General features: G+C 40.7%; 1 protein-coding gene across 2 annotated transcripts in view; it reads left to right on the top strand.

Annotated features, from left to right (window-relative positions):
* Window positions 1–4,361: 4,361 nt before the first annotated feature.
* col21a1 (collagen, type XXI, alpha 1) overlaps window positions 4,362–14,126 on the top strand; it is a 37,521-nt gene continuing 27,756 nt past the window's right edge. The window contains exons 1-5 of one of the 2 annotated variants that reach the window (XM_033612495.2): window positions 4,362–4,672; window positions 11,144–11,271; window positions 11,472–12,032; window positions 12,236–12,401; window positions 12,480–12,708. In XM_033612495.2, the coding sequence (XP_033468386.1) occupies window positions 11,175–11,271; window positions 11,472–12,032; window positions 12,236–12,401; window positions 12,480–12,708 (1,053 nt within the window). In that variant the 5' untranslated portion in view covers window positions 4,362–4,672; window positions 11,144–11,174. The remainder of the gene's footprint in view (window positions 4,673–11,143; window positions 11,272–11,471; window positions 12,033–12,235; window positions 12,402–12,479; window positions 12,709–14,126) is intronic. The other variant, XM_033612494.2, reaches the window with a different exon arrangement.

Here is a 14,126-nt window from a genome sequence, read left to right as displayed (position 1 = left end):
GTTTACCACATTCACATGTTTTAATATACTGGCAGAATGAGATGCTGCTCTGTGGGCGGATGACAAACTTTTTCTGGTTCATTTGATTCCACATTATATGGATGTACAATTTTCTCATTTGTTCTAACCAACTGCATATTTGCTTTAAGCATTTGATTAATTTAGCATAATAGTAGACTTCAAACTGTTTTGAGAACAATTGTCAGAGATTCTTGGGTTGTGTTTTGTACCAAAATGTTCTCTTGTGATCATGTGGGGAAAAGACTTTAAGGGCAGTGCAAGAAGAATCTGTTAAAAGGCCTTTATTCCTTTTGTCCGACACTGTGGGGCCACATCATGGGAGCAGTTATTGACTCCCAGTTATGAATAGCCACATATAAAAGAGGCTTTTTACTAATTTTAGAGTGTCTTTGATCTGTATTTTCCCCTCACGATTGCCTGAAGGCAATTTTGTACAAAAAAAAGTTTAGTCATCATCAGCCCACTTCTTCATGACGAAAGCAGGCTGCCAGACGTCAAGGCCCGATGATTGGCCGCCAGCTTTCTGCTCGCCAAAGCCATTCAAAGAGACTGTTGCTAGCTAGCAAGCACACCCTGCAGTCCCTCAGCATCATCATTGCTTGGAAGCTCCAAAGCCGGAAAGTTTACTTATCCACGACAGCTACATTAGCGTGGAAATAGTGTTGTGAGTAGTTACACAGAGACTTTGAAAATTTTCAACCAGCTTTACATCATTGCAGGTTAGGCAGTGTGTGCAGCTGAGTAGTTTTTAGCTTTTGCAGCAGATGAGCGGGGAACCCCAGGTGTTAGCGGTATGGAAGGGAGCCACACACCCAGAGCTCCCCGCTCACTATCCAGCAAAAGTCTGGCGGAACTCCTGCATGGATGAGCGGGGGGATCAGAGCGCTGGTAACACAGGGAAAGCCAAACACCTTCGATCTGCACACACTGTGATGACAGAGCTGGTCAAAAATCAGCTCAAATTGAGCCAGTGAATGTTAGTAAAACCAGATAAACACAGGGGAAGTATACACATGTAAACAAGACACAGCGATACATAAAGATGGTAGAGGAGCATCAAAACCTAATTTCCTGCCTCTTAGGAGACGGATGAGAGGGGGTAGAGTTATTCAGTGTTTTTTGGCAAGGGTGGTGTTCAAAGCCACTGATGAACTCTAGCTGTGTTGTCTCACAGGGTGCCCAGCTCTAAAATGCCTCTTTGAAACGATAGACACCTATAACAACATATCTATGAACGGGGGTCAATACATTTGTACTGATTTGCCCTGACTTTATATATTTGCAAATTTTACATCAATTTTAATAATGTGTATGCCAGAGAAGTGCATGTTTTATTCACCATTAACATTCAGGACCTCACCAATGAGTCGCAATAGGAGTGGCATAATGATTACCCGGGTAGAAAATAAGAGAATCTAAATTCAGTTACACAAATTTCAGCTCATATTAAAGTCTTTTTTTCAAATCTTCGCTTCTTTCCTGTCAATCAATGGATGGTTTTCCCCCTGTCACAGGTGATCTAAAGCAGGCACTGCCTTGTATCAAGAGATCACAAGAAAAAAGCACTGGGAAGCACTGCTGTAGGCCGCCACTGGATCACAAAACCCTGGAGGGATTGAAAAAATAGAAAGAAAAGTATTTTTGAGGCCCCAATTGCACCTAATTGACGATGACAAAAAAATTTAGCTTGTTGGTCTTGTCAGGATTTGATTCCACAAGACATTTGTAACTGTCTTGTTTTGCTACTTTCATTGCTTTAATAAAATTGCGATGACATTATTTATGTGAACAAATTATTTCACCTGTTTCCACAAATTAATATAATGAGCCGTTAAACTGTGTCTATATAGCTTAGTTTTAAACTGACATTCCTTGATTACAAAACTGTTTTATTTCATACTGCGGCAACTTATTTTAATGACATCAGACTTGCTGCAGTTTTCTTGGGTGCAGTTCAAACTATGGCAATTAATACAGTGTTTCCTGCTCTCCAGCCAAACATATTTATTATGTAATCTCGATCAGCTCACTGCTAAATATAACCAATGTCACATTTCCAGATATGACCACAGTCATATTGATCAATGGGCCTCTGAGGACAACTAAAGTGGCTTCTTGTAGGAAAATAAGAAGAGAGATTTTCTGCCACGGGGTTTCCTTCATGTTGGTTACAAACCAGAGAGCAGTAAATAGAGACAGAAGATTAGTCAGCATTGGAAAGTCTACTCTCACCAGCAGGTCGGCCACTCCCAGGCTCCGAACACCAGCTCAGTATTTGCCTGTGTGAGCCACCAGAGTGTGCTGAGGCTCAGGGTCAACCAGGCCGTCATCAGGAAACCACAGCTGATCAGTCTCAGCATGAGATGAAAGCTGATGATATCTATCTATAATTATCTATATCTACATCTATAATTCATCACATAACTGTTTGATTTTTGTTCACTATGTGCATGAGAGAAACAACATAAGCAGCAGTAGAAAAAGTTCTCTCTAAATGAAGGTAGCAGTACCCAGTTTAAAAACTCTGTAAGTCCTACACTTAAAACGGAGGTATAGATGTTATTAGCAAGAAAATCCACTTAAAGTTTTAAATGTAAAAGTGTTTATTTTTATAGAGAATGGCTCCATTCAAATGGTCAGTATTTTACTTACTTTAACAATGCATGCTTTTGTGGACTGACCATGCACTGTTAAAATGTAAAGTAATTAGTAGTAGCAATTTAGCTGTCAAGATACATGTAGTGGAGTGAAAAGTTCAACACCTCTCTTAAAACATAGGGTTAGATTTCACGGGGAGGGGACACAGTATTTAGAATATGGGCATTTGTCCCTCCTAAACACAATAAAATCATGACAGTAGCTTTTATTTTTACAAAATTTAAGACATTTACACCATAAATTGATGCAGCAAATGCAGAAATTGGTCCCTAAAAATTCACCAGAATGCAGGAAATGAATAGCCTGGTAGGATCATCCTAATAATGTGAGCTCAGCATTCTGTTTTGGCCCTTCTGTCGGAGGGGAGACACACTACTTCACCCAATCCATAACAGAACATCAAGGATCCTTATCACCAACGTAGCCAGTTGATAAATCAAGATTTTGCCAAATCCAGTCGGAAGAATGTCAAAAAACATCTTCCGAGTGCATACTCTTGTTTTTGTTTAATTGTTATTGACTCTATTTCTTCAATAACTTAACTTATTGCTTATTTACTCTACTAGAGAGCTGTAGCCACCATTACTGTTCTGCAAGCTGCTGCCTGCATTTTACGTCATCAACTACAACGCAGTGCCTGATTGGCTGCGTACGGTGTCAACAACAGTGAGGATCCTTGATTGGCCCAGACTGGATTTTAATTCCTGGAAAGTGTTTAGGGCGGCAGTAGGGACAGACTGACAGAGACAGAATGTTAAGTGCATGTCATCAGGATGGTCTTACCAGGGTAGGAAATTGAGTGTTTGATGCTCAAAATTTTCTGGCAACAGACCCCCAAACCCCCGTTTCATTTGTCATCCCTTGTCAACATACACACTTGCCTCTGCGGTATAGCGGAGTATAAGCATAAAGTGGCAGAATATTAAAAGTCCAAAGCACAAATAAGTTCAAAAACAAGTACCTAAGTTCTTATAATTGAATGTAATTGGAGTAATTTCCTCTCTTGGATAAAAGCTTACTGAATATTTCACATAAGGAACAAAACATTCATTAAAACTTTTACTGAATAAAATTTGTCATACAAGCAAGTGGCTGCATTCAAGCTCCTCCTACACTGTAGTTAGCCTAACTCCTAACTCTTCATTTTAAACTGTGCTCAGTGCACTATCAGGGAGCCTTTAAGAGAGCCTGCAAACACTGGAGCTGCTGTGAGTTGATGCAGAGCAGGCTGCCACTGAGTACAAACATGATAAAACTTGTTAGAGTGGATCAAACTGAGATCTGCCTGCTCTACAGATAGCAGGTTCAGTTCGGCATTTCTAACGACTTCCAGCTGCTTGTGCAGTAAAAAAGCGCTGCAGTAGCTCTTCACACCTTGTTCATTGCTGACTTGTAAGAACATAATCTGCTGTCCATTTGGGTTGATGAAGTGGAATTCAGACAGGAGTAGTGTAATGCAATGCTGAGTGCTCGGGGTCCTGCTGAGGGTACCGTAAACAGCACAGTATATGTGTTCCTGTATACTAAATCTCGTTGGCTGATCTGGTGCTTGTCTTGCATCCAGAAAACTCCATGTTCTCTGGTTATGCCCCTAGCAACCCACACACGATCCAAACCCTCAACACTTGGAAGGAGGCTGTGCTCATTGCTATTATTTTCCTTTTGGACTGTCAGAGATGGGCTGTCTGCTTCACTATTTCATGCTCTCCTTATCTGCTTCTCTTTCCACCCATGGTAATTGAGGGTGGCTGTAGGCCAGTAAAAGTCCGGAGTGAGGGTGGAGGGCGGAGGGGGCGGCAGTGAAGAGGAAGAAGGACAGAAACAGAGGAGACAGAGAGAGCTGCTGGAAAGGGCAGGCTTTCATTCAGCAGAGAAACATGTGCACTTCTCCCTTAATCTGGTTTCTGTAAACCCTGGGCTGTGAACAATATTGATCACTGGCTCTAAATGAGAGGACTAACAGGAATTCACACAAAGGCTCGGACGCTTACTGGTAACTTTTTGCTTACTTTGTGTCTTTTTTGTGAGGCAATGTATTGTATTTCTGAATTTAAGACAATTTTGTTTTGCATTTACAAGTTTAGAGTGTCTTTTTATGCACAAATATGTCATGTTTATTTATTTAGTAGGTGACTGAACAATTAGAATTGACTCAGTCAGTTTTTGATTATTCAAGTGAACCTGCTGGACTGATTTCAATGTTTTAATTTCTTTTTTCATGATGCCATGTGTTTAGATTATCAACAGTTTTGCACTGTCTCAATTTTTACTTTAGTGTCTGTGCTGCAGCAGTTGCATATTGAAGACATTAAGCTCAGTTATATCAGTCCCTTGTTTGTGCTACTGTCATGCAAAGAATGAATGGAATCAGCTCAGGACTTTTTTTCCTGGCCATTTCACTTCTCGTAAAAAGGATTTTTCTTCCATATTCCCCGAATCCATGCGAGAACACTGCATAGTGACCCACGGCATTGCATGTACCGTACTCATGCAGTTTTTATAAATGTAAGAATTGTATGTATGTTAAGAACGATAATCTTTGTGAGTAGAGTAGGAGATATCTGACAGCATCTGACAGTGGACGTGCGATGAGACTCCCATGAGCAGACGTTTTACAAGACATTATTTAACTGTTTGGATTAGGTGAACACATTTCCACAGAGTATAACTGATAGGGCTCGCCTTTCCCTTGTTGCTTGAAGAATTTGGCAGAAATAAATTCCCCTGATATTGGCAACCGTTCAGTATGAACAGCAGTTGTTGTTCCTGGAATGGGATAACTTCCTTTTTGCCAAATTTACAACAGATAAGTATAACTTCAGCAGGTCAAGTGGAGTTAAAGCCTGCAGTTGTATTACATAAGCGTCAGACACAAAACAAATAGAAAACTCATTTTTGTCTTTGTGAACTCAACAGTTAATTATGGTTTCTGCTAAATGAAAAATGTCAAATTTGAAGGGGAGTGTAACCTGTTCAGCATGAAATCCGTGGGCTGATACCATTTTAAAAATCTGTGTGATGACTTAGTGTCGCCCACCCTGAACAAGTGAAATGTTATCTGGTGAAAAGGGAGAAATCATTTGTTCAGCAGCTTCCTGAACAGCATTTCCAGCTGGAACTACACTGCAAATAAAGTGCAAAGTCTCACATAAATCTTATTAGGTTTGCAAAGTATTGCAACAAACAACTGGCTGAATACCACATGGAATTAATTCCATGTGGTATTCATATTCACAGCTAGAAAGTGTTCAGACTTGTTTTTTCATACTTATACCTGTGTTACAGTTCTGCCATTCATCATCAAAACCTGCAACTACGAAGTGTCTGTGCTGTCCCAGTAACATCAGAGATCAGTGGAGTCTGGTACTAACCTGCGACACAAGCGCACCTGTTAATTCTGCTACATTATGCATGCATTCCAAGCATTATAGCGTAGCACGTGTAATGTTGCGATTTTATTCCTGGATGAAGGTTGCTTCCCTTCATCATGACTACATGTGTTTGGTCACAGTCCACAGGTGGAATTTCACTGTCTGATGGTGTAAATGAATTCCATGTGGCTCGAGCAGAGGTGTAGAAACACTGCGTTTGGGGAAAGTCAGTCGAGGGGAAAGTCATCCTGACTGGACCCTGCCAATGAGGGGGTTTTCCAGCTAACTCCTCCAGCTCTCTAGTGGGGAAAAATTCTGAAGAAAACGGCTTGCACAACTATGGCAGCTAAACGCCTCCTTCAACTGTGTTGCTTCAGTGCTGAGTTTACATGGTGGAAAAATGCAGTCATGTTAAAGAGTGTGACCCCCCTCTCTGGCTGCACCGGAGTAAAAGCCTTTGGGAGACCAAGGGTTACGTCCCAGCCACTGTTTCGTTGACCTTCACGTGTCACAATCAGAAATAGCTCTGGTCAGTTCCTTCCTATCAAATTCCTTCCACAAGTCCTGCTACTTATATGCAGCATATCTGGTCTTCATTTGCAACTGCCTCCTTTTAGGATGTCAGCAGTTTCTTTCTTTCACGTGTTGGAAACTACTGTAGAAGATAATTTTGATAGAGCAGCCGCAGAAACAACACACGATAAGAACTCTACCCTCTGCTCACATGCACAGTGTAAACACACTCTTTTCATTGTTTCACCTGGAACTTAATATCCCATTTCATCTCTAATTCCATCAGCATGAACGTAACCATCATTGTACTCCACTGTAATGCTACATGTTGTTTGCAGCACATGCAATGATGATATTGTTCACCTGTTACTGAAATGACCTTGCAAAATACAGTACATAGCACGTATGTAACATGCCATTGTTTTGTGTTTGTCATTAATCAATGTTAAAGGGTAATTTCTGCATTTTTCAACTTGGATCCTATTTTCCCATGGCTTTGTGTCTAAGTAGCTAATGTGAACAATGATTGTTGAAACTGGATCAGTATTGAGAGAGAGGGCTGCTGCAGCACAACACTCTCATTGTTGCCAGATGGGGCAATTGTGCAATGTCACTGTACGTCCATTGAAAGTGGTTATTTTGGCCACAGTTAGGCTCAGGTTGTTATTTTAAGTGTCTAAAGTGTTTCTTTTCTTTCTGCTTAATCCAGTCTGTTTGTTAGTGTATCTAAGTCTCACTTAAGGAGAAGTCTCGTTCTGAGATCTCACAGGGCGTGACTTGTTGCAGGAAGACAACGCTGGGAAGACAACGTTTAAAATCTTTTAGATAAGCTTCACCTTCTGTACTCCAACATAAAACACATTTCATTTTCACTCGTGTTTCCAGCATTGTCCATGTTGTCACGTCTTGTCAAATTTTAGGACTTCTCTTTGAGCGAGACTTAGACACAGTAGCAAACAGACCAGATCTAGTGAAAGGTAAAGACACACTTCAGACACTTATAATAACGATCTAAGCCTGCCTGTGGCAAAAAGAACCACTTTTAATGGATGTACAGTGCACAATTGTCCCACCTGGTTACACTGTGGGTGTTGCTCAGCTGCTAGCTGCAGTCCTCTCTCTCAATACTGGACCAAGTTCAAAAACTGTTGTCTCCATCAGTTAGTTAGACACAAAAACATGAAATAGGATCAAGGTTAAAAAATACCGAAGTTATCCTTCAAAGGACAAACTCTGCATTTTGTCGTGTGTTGCACTTGCCTTGACATCGCTTCACTAAAATCTGAGTGGTATTCATTTGCCATTTCTGAGTTGGTGGCAAGGCATTTTCAAGACTAAAAAAGAATAGATTTGGTTAATGGTTCAGTTGGCTTGAAATGGTCCTGTTGTGGTTTTGTGAAGACTACGAGTTTAGAGCCATGCTAAATTTAGGTTAAATGCTAGTTTGAGCATACTTACATGCTCATGTTGGCAGGTTCACCATATTCACCATCTTAGTTTGGCATGTTAGCATGCTAACATTTGAATTAAATCATGCAATGTACAGCTGAGGCTGACGGTAATATTGTTAGCCTTGAAGGTATATGGTCATAAATCAAAGTATTAGACAAATTGAAATTTGACCTCACGGTGGCAGTAGATTAAAAAGTCAGAGGACCACAAGAGTCATTGGGATTCATGGCTTCATACAACCTTGATATATGTACCAAATGTTATGGCAATTTTTATGGTAATTTTTCATGGCAAATCCAAAGGTCCAGAGACATTCAACTGAAAAAACAAAAACAATTTCAGATGCAAGACAAAAAAAAGCACTGTGAGTGTCTTTTTGTTCCACTTGTGGGGGCGCCAGATCAGGAAAAACCTCATGTGGGTTATTTTGGGATGCATTGAAAATGTGTTGTTAGGATAAGCTAGATAGATGGATCAGGATCTTCAGAAAACCACAATTTGATCTAATTACCACATGACATGAGGTTATATTGGGACACCAGCTTTTATGTTTTGACATCTTTGTTTTGAGTTCCTGCCCTGCAGTGCAGAAGCAGCATTTCAACAGTCAGCACTCAGCCATATAGCCAGGATGTTGCTGTGCAGGTGTAGAGTACAGAGCCCTTAGGGCTGGGCACATGCAGCGAAATCATTACGGATTAAGTCAATCCTAAAAAGGTTGCAGGGCAAAACATCAGCACAAGGGAGGCTGTTTTGGCAGATCTGACACAGTGGATAAATTAATAAAATATAGATGAGCTGCAGGGAGTTGAAAGGTGCTGAAGCAAACCAAAAGAGATTAATCATATGTACAAATAGTTTCACTAACATCTTCTCAAAATGTCAGTTTCCCATATGCTCAGACTTGCCAATGTTTTGAAACATTTTGCCAGAATAATCTAAAGAATGACACACCTGCTGACATAACTACTGTAAGTGCTTCAGCAGCACGTGACAGCAAGTGGTTAAAACTACTTCATCTGCTAATGGGAAGGAAGGTTTTCGAATTGGTTTAATCCACGAGGGAGGAAAAGTGTAGGAGTGAAGCTTTTCTGGGCAGGCGTGTTGTATTTGGGCCAAGGGTGGGCAGAGATTGGCAAATGGCAGCAGATTTGAGGAAACAGCTGATAATCCCACAGGAAACAGTGAGCACTGGTTTAAGGGCAGTTGTGGTCAGAGGTTCAGTGAGTTGTTTATTTAGTAAAGCTGACAGTGCCATGTGAGGATGTGGTAGATGAGGCTTGAAAGGAAAATGCTTAGGTGTGTTAAGGCCGTGAAGCATGATTGGAAAGATAGAGTGCGCCACATAGAGGTTGGATGCAGAGCTTAGAGTATAACTTTGTGGTACAAGTAATTGAATAAGGGATCTGTGGGTAGTACAGTAGTGTCTGTGGTGGCAGTGGGAGGTAGAGCTATAACTTAGGGGAAAAGAAAGCATGGTCTGATGGGATTTGCACTTGATAGCCCCAGTGACAGCTATCCGCAGTTGATTTCTTTTGCCCCGTAAGTGCAGTTCGTTTGGGCAGGTGTAAACACAGCCATATCACTCAGGTGTGCTCCAGAACAACCAGACCGAGACCTTTTTGAAGAGGTGGTCACAGTCCAGTAACAAATGAACTCCGGTGCGGTTCCGGTGCGGTTCATTTGATCCAAGCCAACTGCAGTTGCATTACACATTGTTTGGGTTAAACAAACATGGGCATGTTAAAGTCCTGAAGGATTATTAATGTGTGCCTCCTCCTGTACTGCCTCAATGTGTGCATTCGGCACATCCAATGCATGAAAACATTGTTTTCTAGTTGGTGTTGCACCTCGTTTCCAAATTGTATGGTAAACTGTATGGTAAAAAACAACCACGTTTCATAGCACTAACCCCACCAAGGGGTCACTACCAAACACCCACAATTGGGTTTTGTTGTTTGTTTGTCTCAAACAGTAGTCTGCAGCTTGGCAGCCATCTGGCCTAGGTGACTCGCCATCTGCCATATCCTCCACCTCATGATGACAAAGTGATCTCATATATTACGTCACTTTAAAGACGTTGATATCATAAGTATGACATGTGTACACGTAAAATTTTCATTAATATTTGCCAACATTTTGCCATATCAGCTTTATAAGGTAATAATATGTCAATGTTGTTGCACTGCCCCCAAGTGGCCAAATAATCAAAAAATGCAGTTTTTACATACTTTTTGTCAGACCTGTTGATCAAACCGTAAGTAGTCAGGCTATTTTGTTCAGTCTCAAATTAATTGTTTAGATTTTTTCTCATTTATTTTGACATTTGGCAGCCATTTTTTTAGTTTCTTTAGTTTTCAAACCACAAATGGACTGTCTGTTCTGTGCTTGACTTGGGCTTTGACCTAAGTGCAATGCATACAGTATTGTTTGCACCAAGTCAGCTTGTATGTGTGTCTCCTCTGTACTAATGCCAATCCTGGAGATAGTAAGATGTCTGCAAAATGCATAACTAAGTTGAGGAAAGATTTAAATCTTTGTACAGTATGATTAATACAGATCAATACTAAATGCATTAACCAAGATATGACCCCGTTGAGTCACAAAAATCAGCAATTGATCACAGTGGGAATGTGTGCATGGACTGTTGGACCTGTTGTCATGCTTGAGTCATACACATTCACACGAAGCTGAATCAGATCACCCTCATCTAACACTTAGGCTGAACTTCGGTGCATCTTTCAGAGAGACAACATGATCATTACAGCACAAATGCTGCTAATTTGCATGTGTATACAATTCTTAAACGTTTTGGTGTATGAATTCATTCATATTTTGCAGAGCCTGGCGGCGTCCTAGTCACGTAACTCCAGGGGTCACACACCATTTAAAATTACTTATGTGTGAAATTGCAGGTAGCATGATCGTTTTGTGTTTAAAGTCTATGGAAAAGGGATGAGCCAGAATAAATGGCAGCCAAACATCTCAATAATGGAAAAACAATAGTCTGAGACATTAACTTTTGTCAAGGCAAGAATAACACAGGGACCACATTTCACAAATGCTTGCATTGTCCTTTTTCTTTTTTTCCCCTGCAATACAAAGCATGTTTTTCCCTTTCCCTGTAGGTGCACAATTGGAACTTGGTACTGCTGCATAATGGGTTACAAAGCGACATCCATGCATTGTGTCTTAAGATGCCTGTGCTTCATGCTTCTCCATTTGTTTAGTGCAGCTCAAGATGAAGACTTAAGAAGTAAGAGTGCTTCTGTCTTCATTTTCTCACACTTTGTTATGCCTGTTGTTCATACATTAAAAACTGTCAAATGCATACAACTGGCAAAGGTGATTTCATGTACTGTAAATGCATTTAATTACATGTATTCCACCAGACTAGACAGGATGTTTTAAACCATTATTTTACACTACTGATGGTTTATTTTCTGTCTGCTTCAGGTTGTAGGACTGCACCATGTGATTTGGTCTTTATTCTAGATGGCTCGTGGAGTGTTGAAGATGTCAATTTTGAAATAGTAAAACGATGGCTCGTCAACATAACGTCAAGCTTCAACATTGGACAGAAGTTTACCCAGGTTGGCGTCGTCCAGTACAGCGACGACCCTGTTTTAGAAATACCTCTGGGGAAGCACTCCTCCACCAAAGACCTCATCAAAGCAATGGAGTCCATTGAGTACATGGGTGGAAACACAAGAACAGGGACAGCCATTAAGTTTGCTACAGAGAAACTGTTTGGCCTCTCTGAGCGCGGCCCGTTCGGCATTTCCAGAATTGCTGTTGTCCTCACAGATGGGAAGTCTCAAGATGAAGTCTTGAAAGCAGCAGAGGCAGCGAGGAAAAAAGGAGTAATTTTGTTTGCAATCGGTGTTGGGCCGGAGACTGAAGCAGCCGAGTTGAATGACATTGCAAACAAGCCATTTACAACTTACGTCTTCTCTGTTGAGGACTACAAAGGTATTTCCAGGATCATACAGGTCATACGACAGAAACTGTGCGAAGGTAAGCAACTGCTGATCAGTGTCTGGGACTAAAAGTGTTCTGCTCAAATATTATGAGATCCAATGAGATCAAATATTATTATTATTATCAGTGGTATCTCTTTACCTCAGGCTTCACCATTTGTCCCTTTGTCTCTTGTACTATTATTCTCTATTAGTCCCTATGTTTGTCTGTTTTTCTATTTTACTGTTTGTCTGTTGCAGAGACGGTTTGCCCAGCAAGAATTCCCATAGACTCCCGTGATGAAAAGGGTTTTGACATCCTGTTACATTTAAATCTGGCTAAAAAAACAAAGAAGACACAAGGTGCATATTACGGGAGTAGGGCCTATGAAGTAACATCTCGGGTCGACTTGAGTGAAGCTACGCGGTAATAGCCTTGCTTATATTCTTTCTTCATCATCACCGGTATTCACAAATTGACTGACTTTTATATTTGTTCATCCAGGAGCCTTTTTCCTGATGGCCTGCCTCCATCATATGTTTTTGTGGCCACACTGAGGTATAAAGGGTCAGTGGCAATAGAGGAGTGGGACTTGTGGAGAATACAGACACGTGACGGAAGACCTCAGATGGCAGTAACTCTAAATGGAGAAGAGCGCACCGTCATGTTTACCACAACCAGTAATGCAGCAAGTGGAATTCAAACGGTTAAATTTTCACAGCAGACAGCGAGGGTACGGTGACTCTGAGTAATATTTCTTTGTATTACTTCTTTGAAATAGTCTTTCAAGGGCACCCCACTGATTTTACGAGACTATCCTCCAAAAATTGTTAGGTGGCGACCACTAGTGGCTGTAATAATTATTAGGGGAGCAAAGGAGGAAGTTAGATGACATAGTATAAAGAACAAGAAAATCCACTTAGGGTGGGAAGGATAGAGATGGAAGGGACGGTTGGTGAATGGGCCAAACCAGCATCGGACTTTCATCCAGATGAGGTGTTTGTGTCCAATGTGAAATCAGAAGTCACCGTAGAATTATTTTAACAGTTTGTCAACATGTCATGTAATTGATTTTACCTAAGTAGACATTTTATGTGAGATCCGTTTCATTGCCTTAGTAACAAACAGACTTACATTGAGCCAAACCATTATTTTTATCTAAACCTAACCACATAGTTTTGGTGCAACTGCGCCCATTTTACATTAACGATCATACAAGCTACTCTGTTGTCCACCCATTGGTGCGCTAATGTAGTATTCGTAGACTTACGTAGTGGTATGCGTTGGAAAACTTGTTGGATTTTACACATTAAGATCATTTTAGCTTTCTAAGACAGTACTACACAGTTGCATAATGTCTTCTGTGGCTGTGTGGGAGCTTTGTCAAGTCCAAGTGACTCACAATTTGGGTGTTTTCCAGGCAGAGAGGGTCAAATTAAGAGACACAGTGAGTTGCAATATGGGAAATGAAGCACCCAGCATATTGACTAGATACTAAAAGTTGGGATATGTCAACCTCTAATGTTCAGTTGTGACCGCTCTTCTTTTAATCTGTCTCTCGGAGTCCCCAAACTTCATGACAGTGCAATGCTAAATTGCTGGAGTACACCTCTTAGAGTCCGATTGGTGCATTTAGACTGTGAATTCTCAGTATAAGCCTTATATTCTGTCCAAGAGAAAGCACACTCATACTGTATGATACAGGTAATCAAAGGGTATTCTTCTGTTCATTATTTCACATAATGCAACTCGGGCACAAACTGTTTTAGATCAATGCAACTCCAAGGCTTCAGCATTTTCTTTCAACCATCAATCCTAATCCTCCTATTCACACATCCAGATGGCTTGTAAAAACGTGTAGAGCTCCAGAAGTCTATTCAACCTTCACAAAAGTAGACGCTACTGTACATCTCTCTGATTAGCAGATTTTGTTTCTTGAATAAGTAGCACTACTATATAAATGAACTCTTTTAGACAGACAAAAGACTCCACTATTCAAAAGCTGCAAAAGCACATAGAGTCTATCTCTGGAAACTGGTTGCTGTGTAACCCTGATATTCATCTGGTAAATGATACAACACAAATCTTCTGAATCAAAGTGGGCATATTACCAAAAAAGTGTTTAAAGGGGACCTATCATGCTCTTGTAGA

This window comes from Epinephelus lanceolatus, chromosome 17 (assembly GCF_041903045.1).
Source record: "Epinephelus lanceolatus isolate andai-2023 chromosome 17, ASM4190304v1, whole genome shotgun sequence".
Classification (NCBI taxonomy): domain Eukaryota; kingdom Metazoa; phylum Chordata; class Actinopteri; order Perciformes; family Serranidae; genus Epinephelus; species Epinephelus lanceolatus.
The sequence above is the reverse complement of the archived record's forward strand: the minus strand, read 5'-3'. Positions and strand labels throughout refer to the sequence as shown.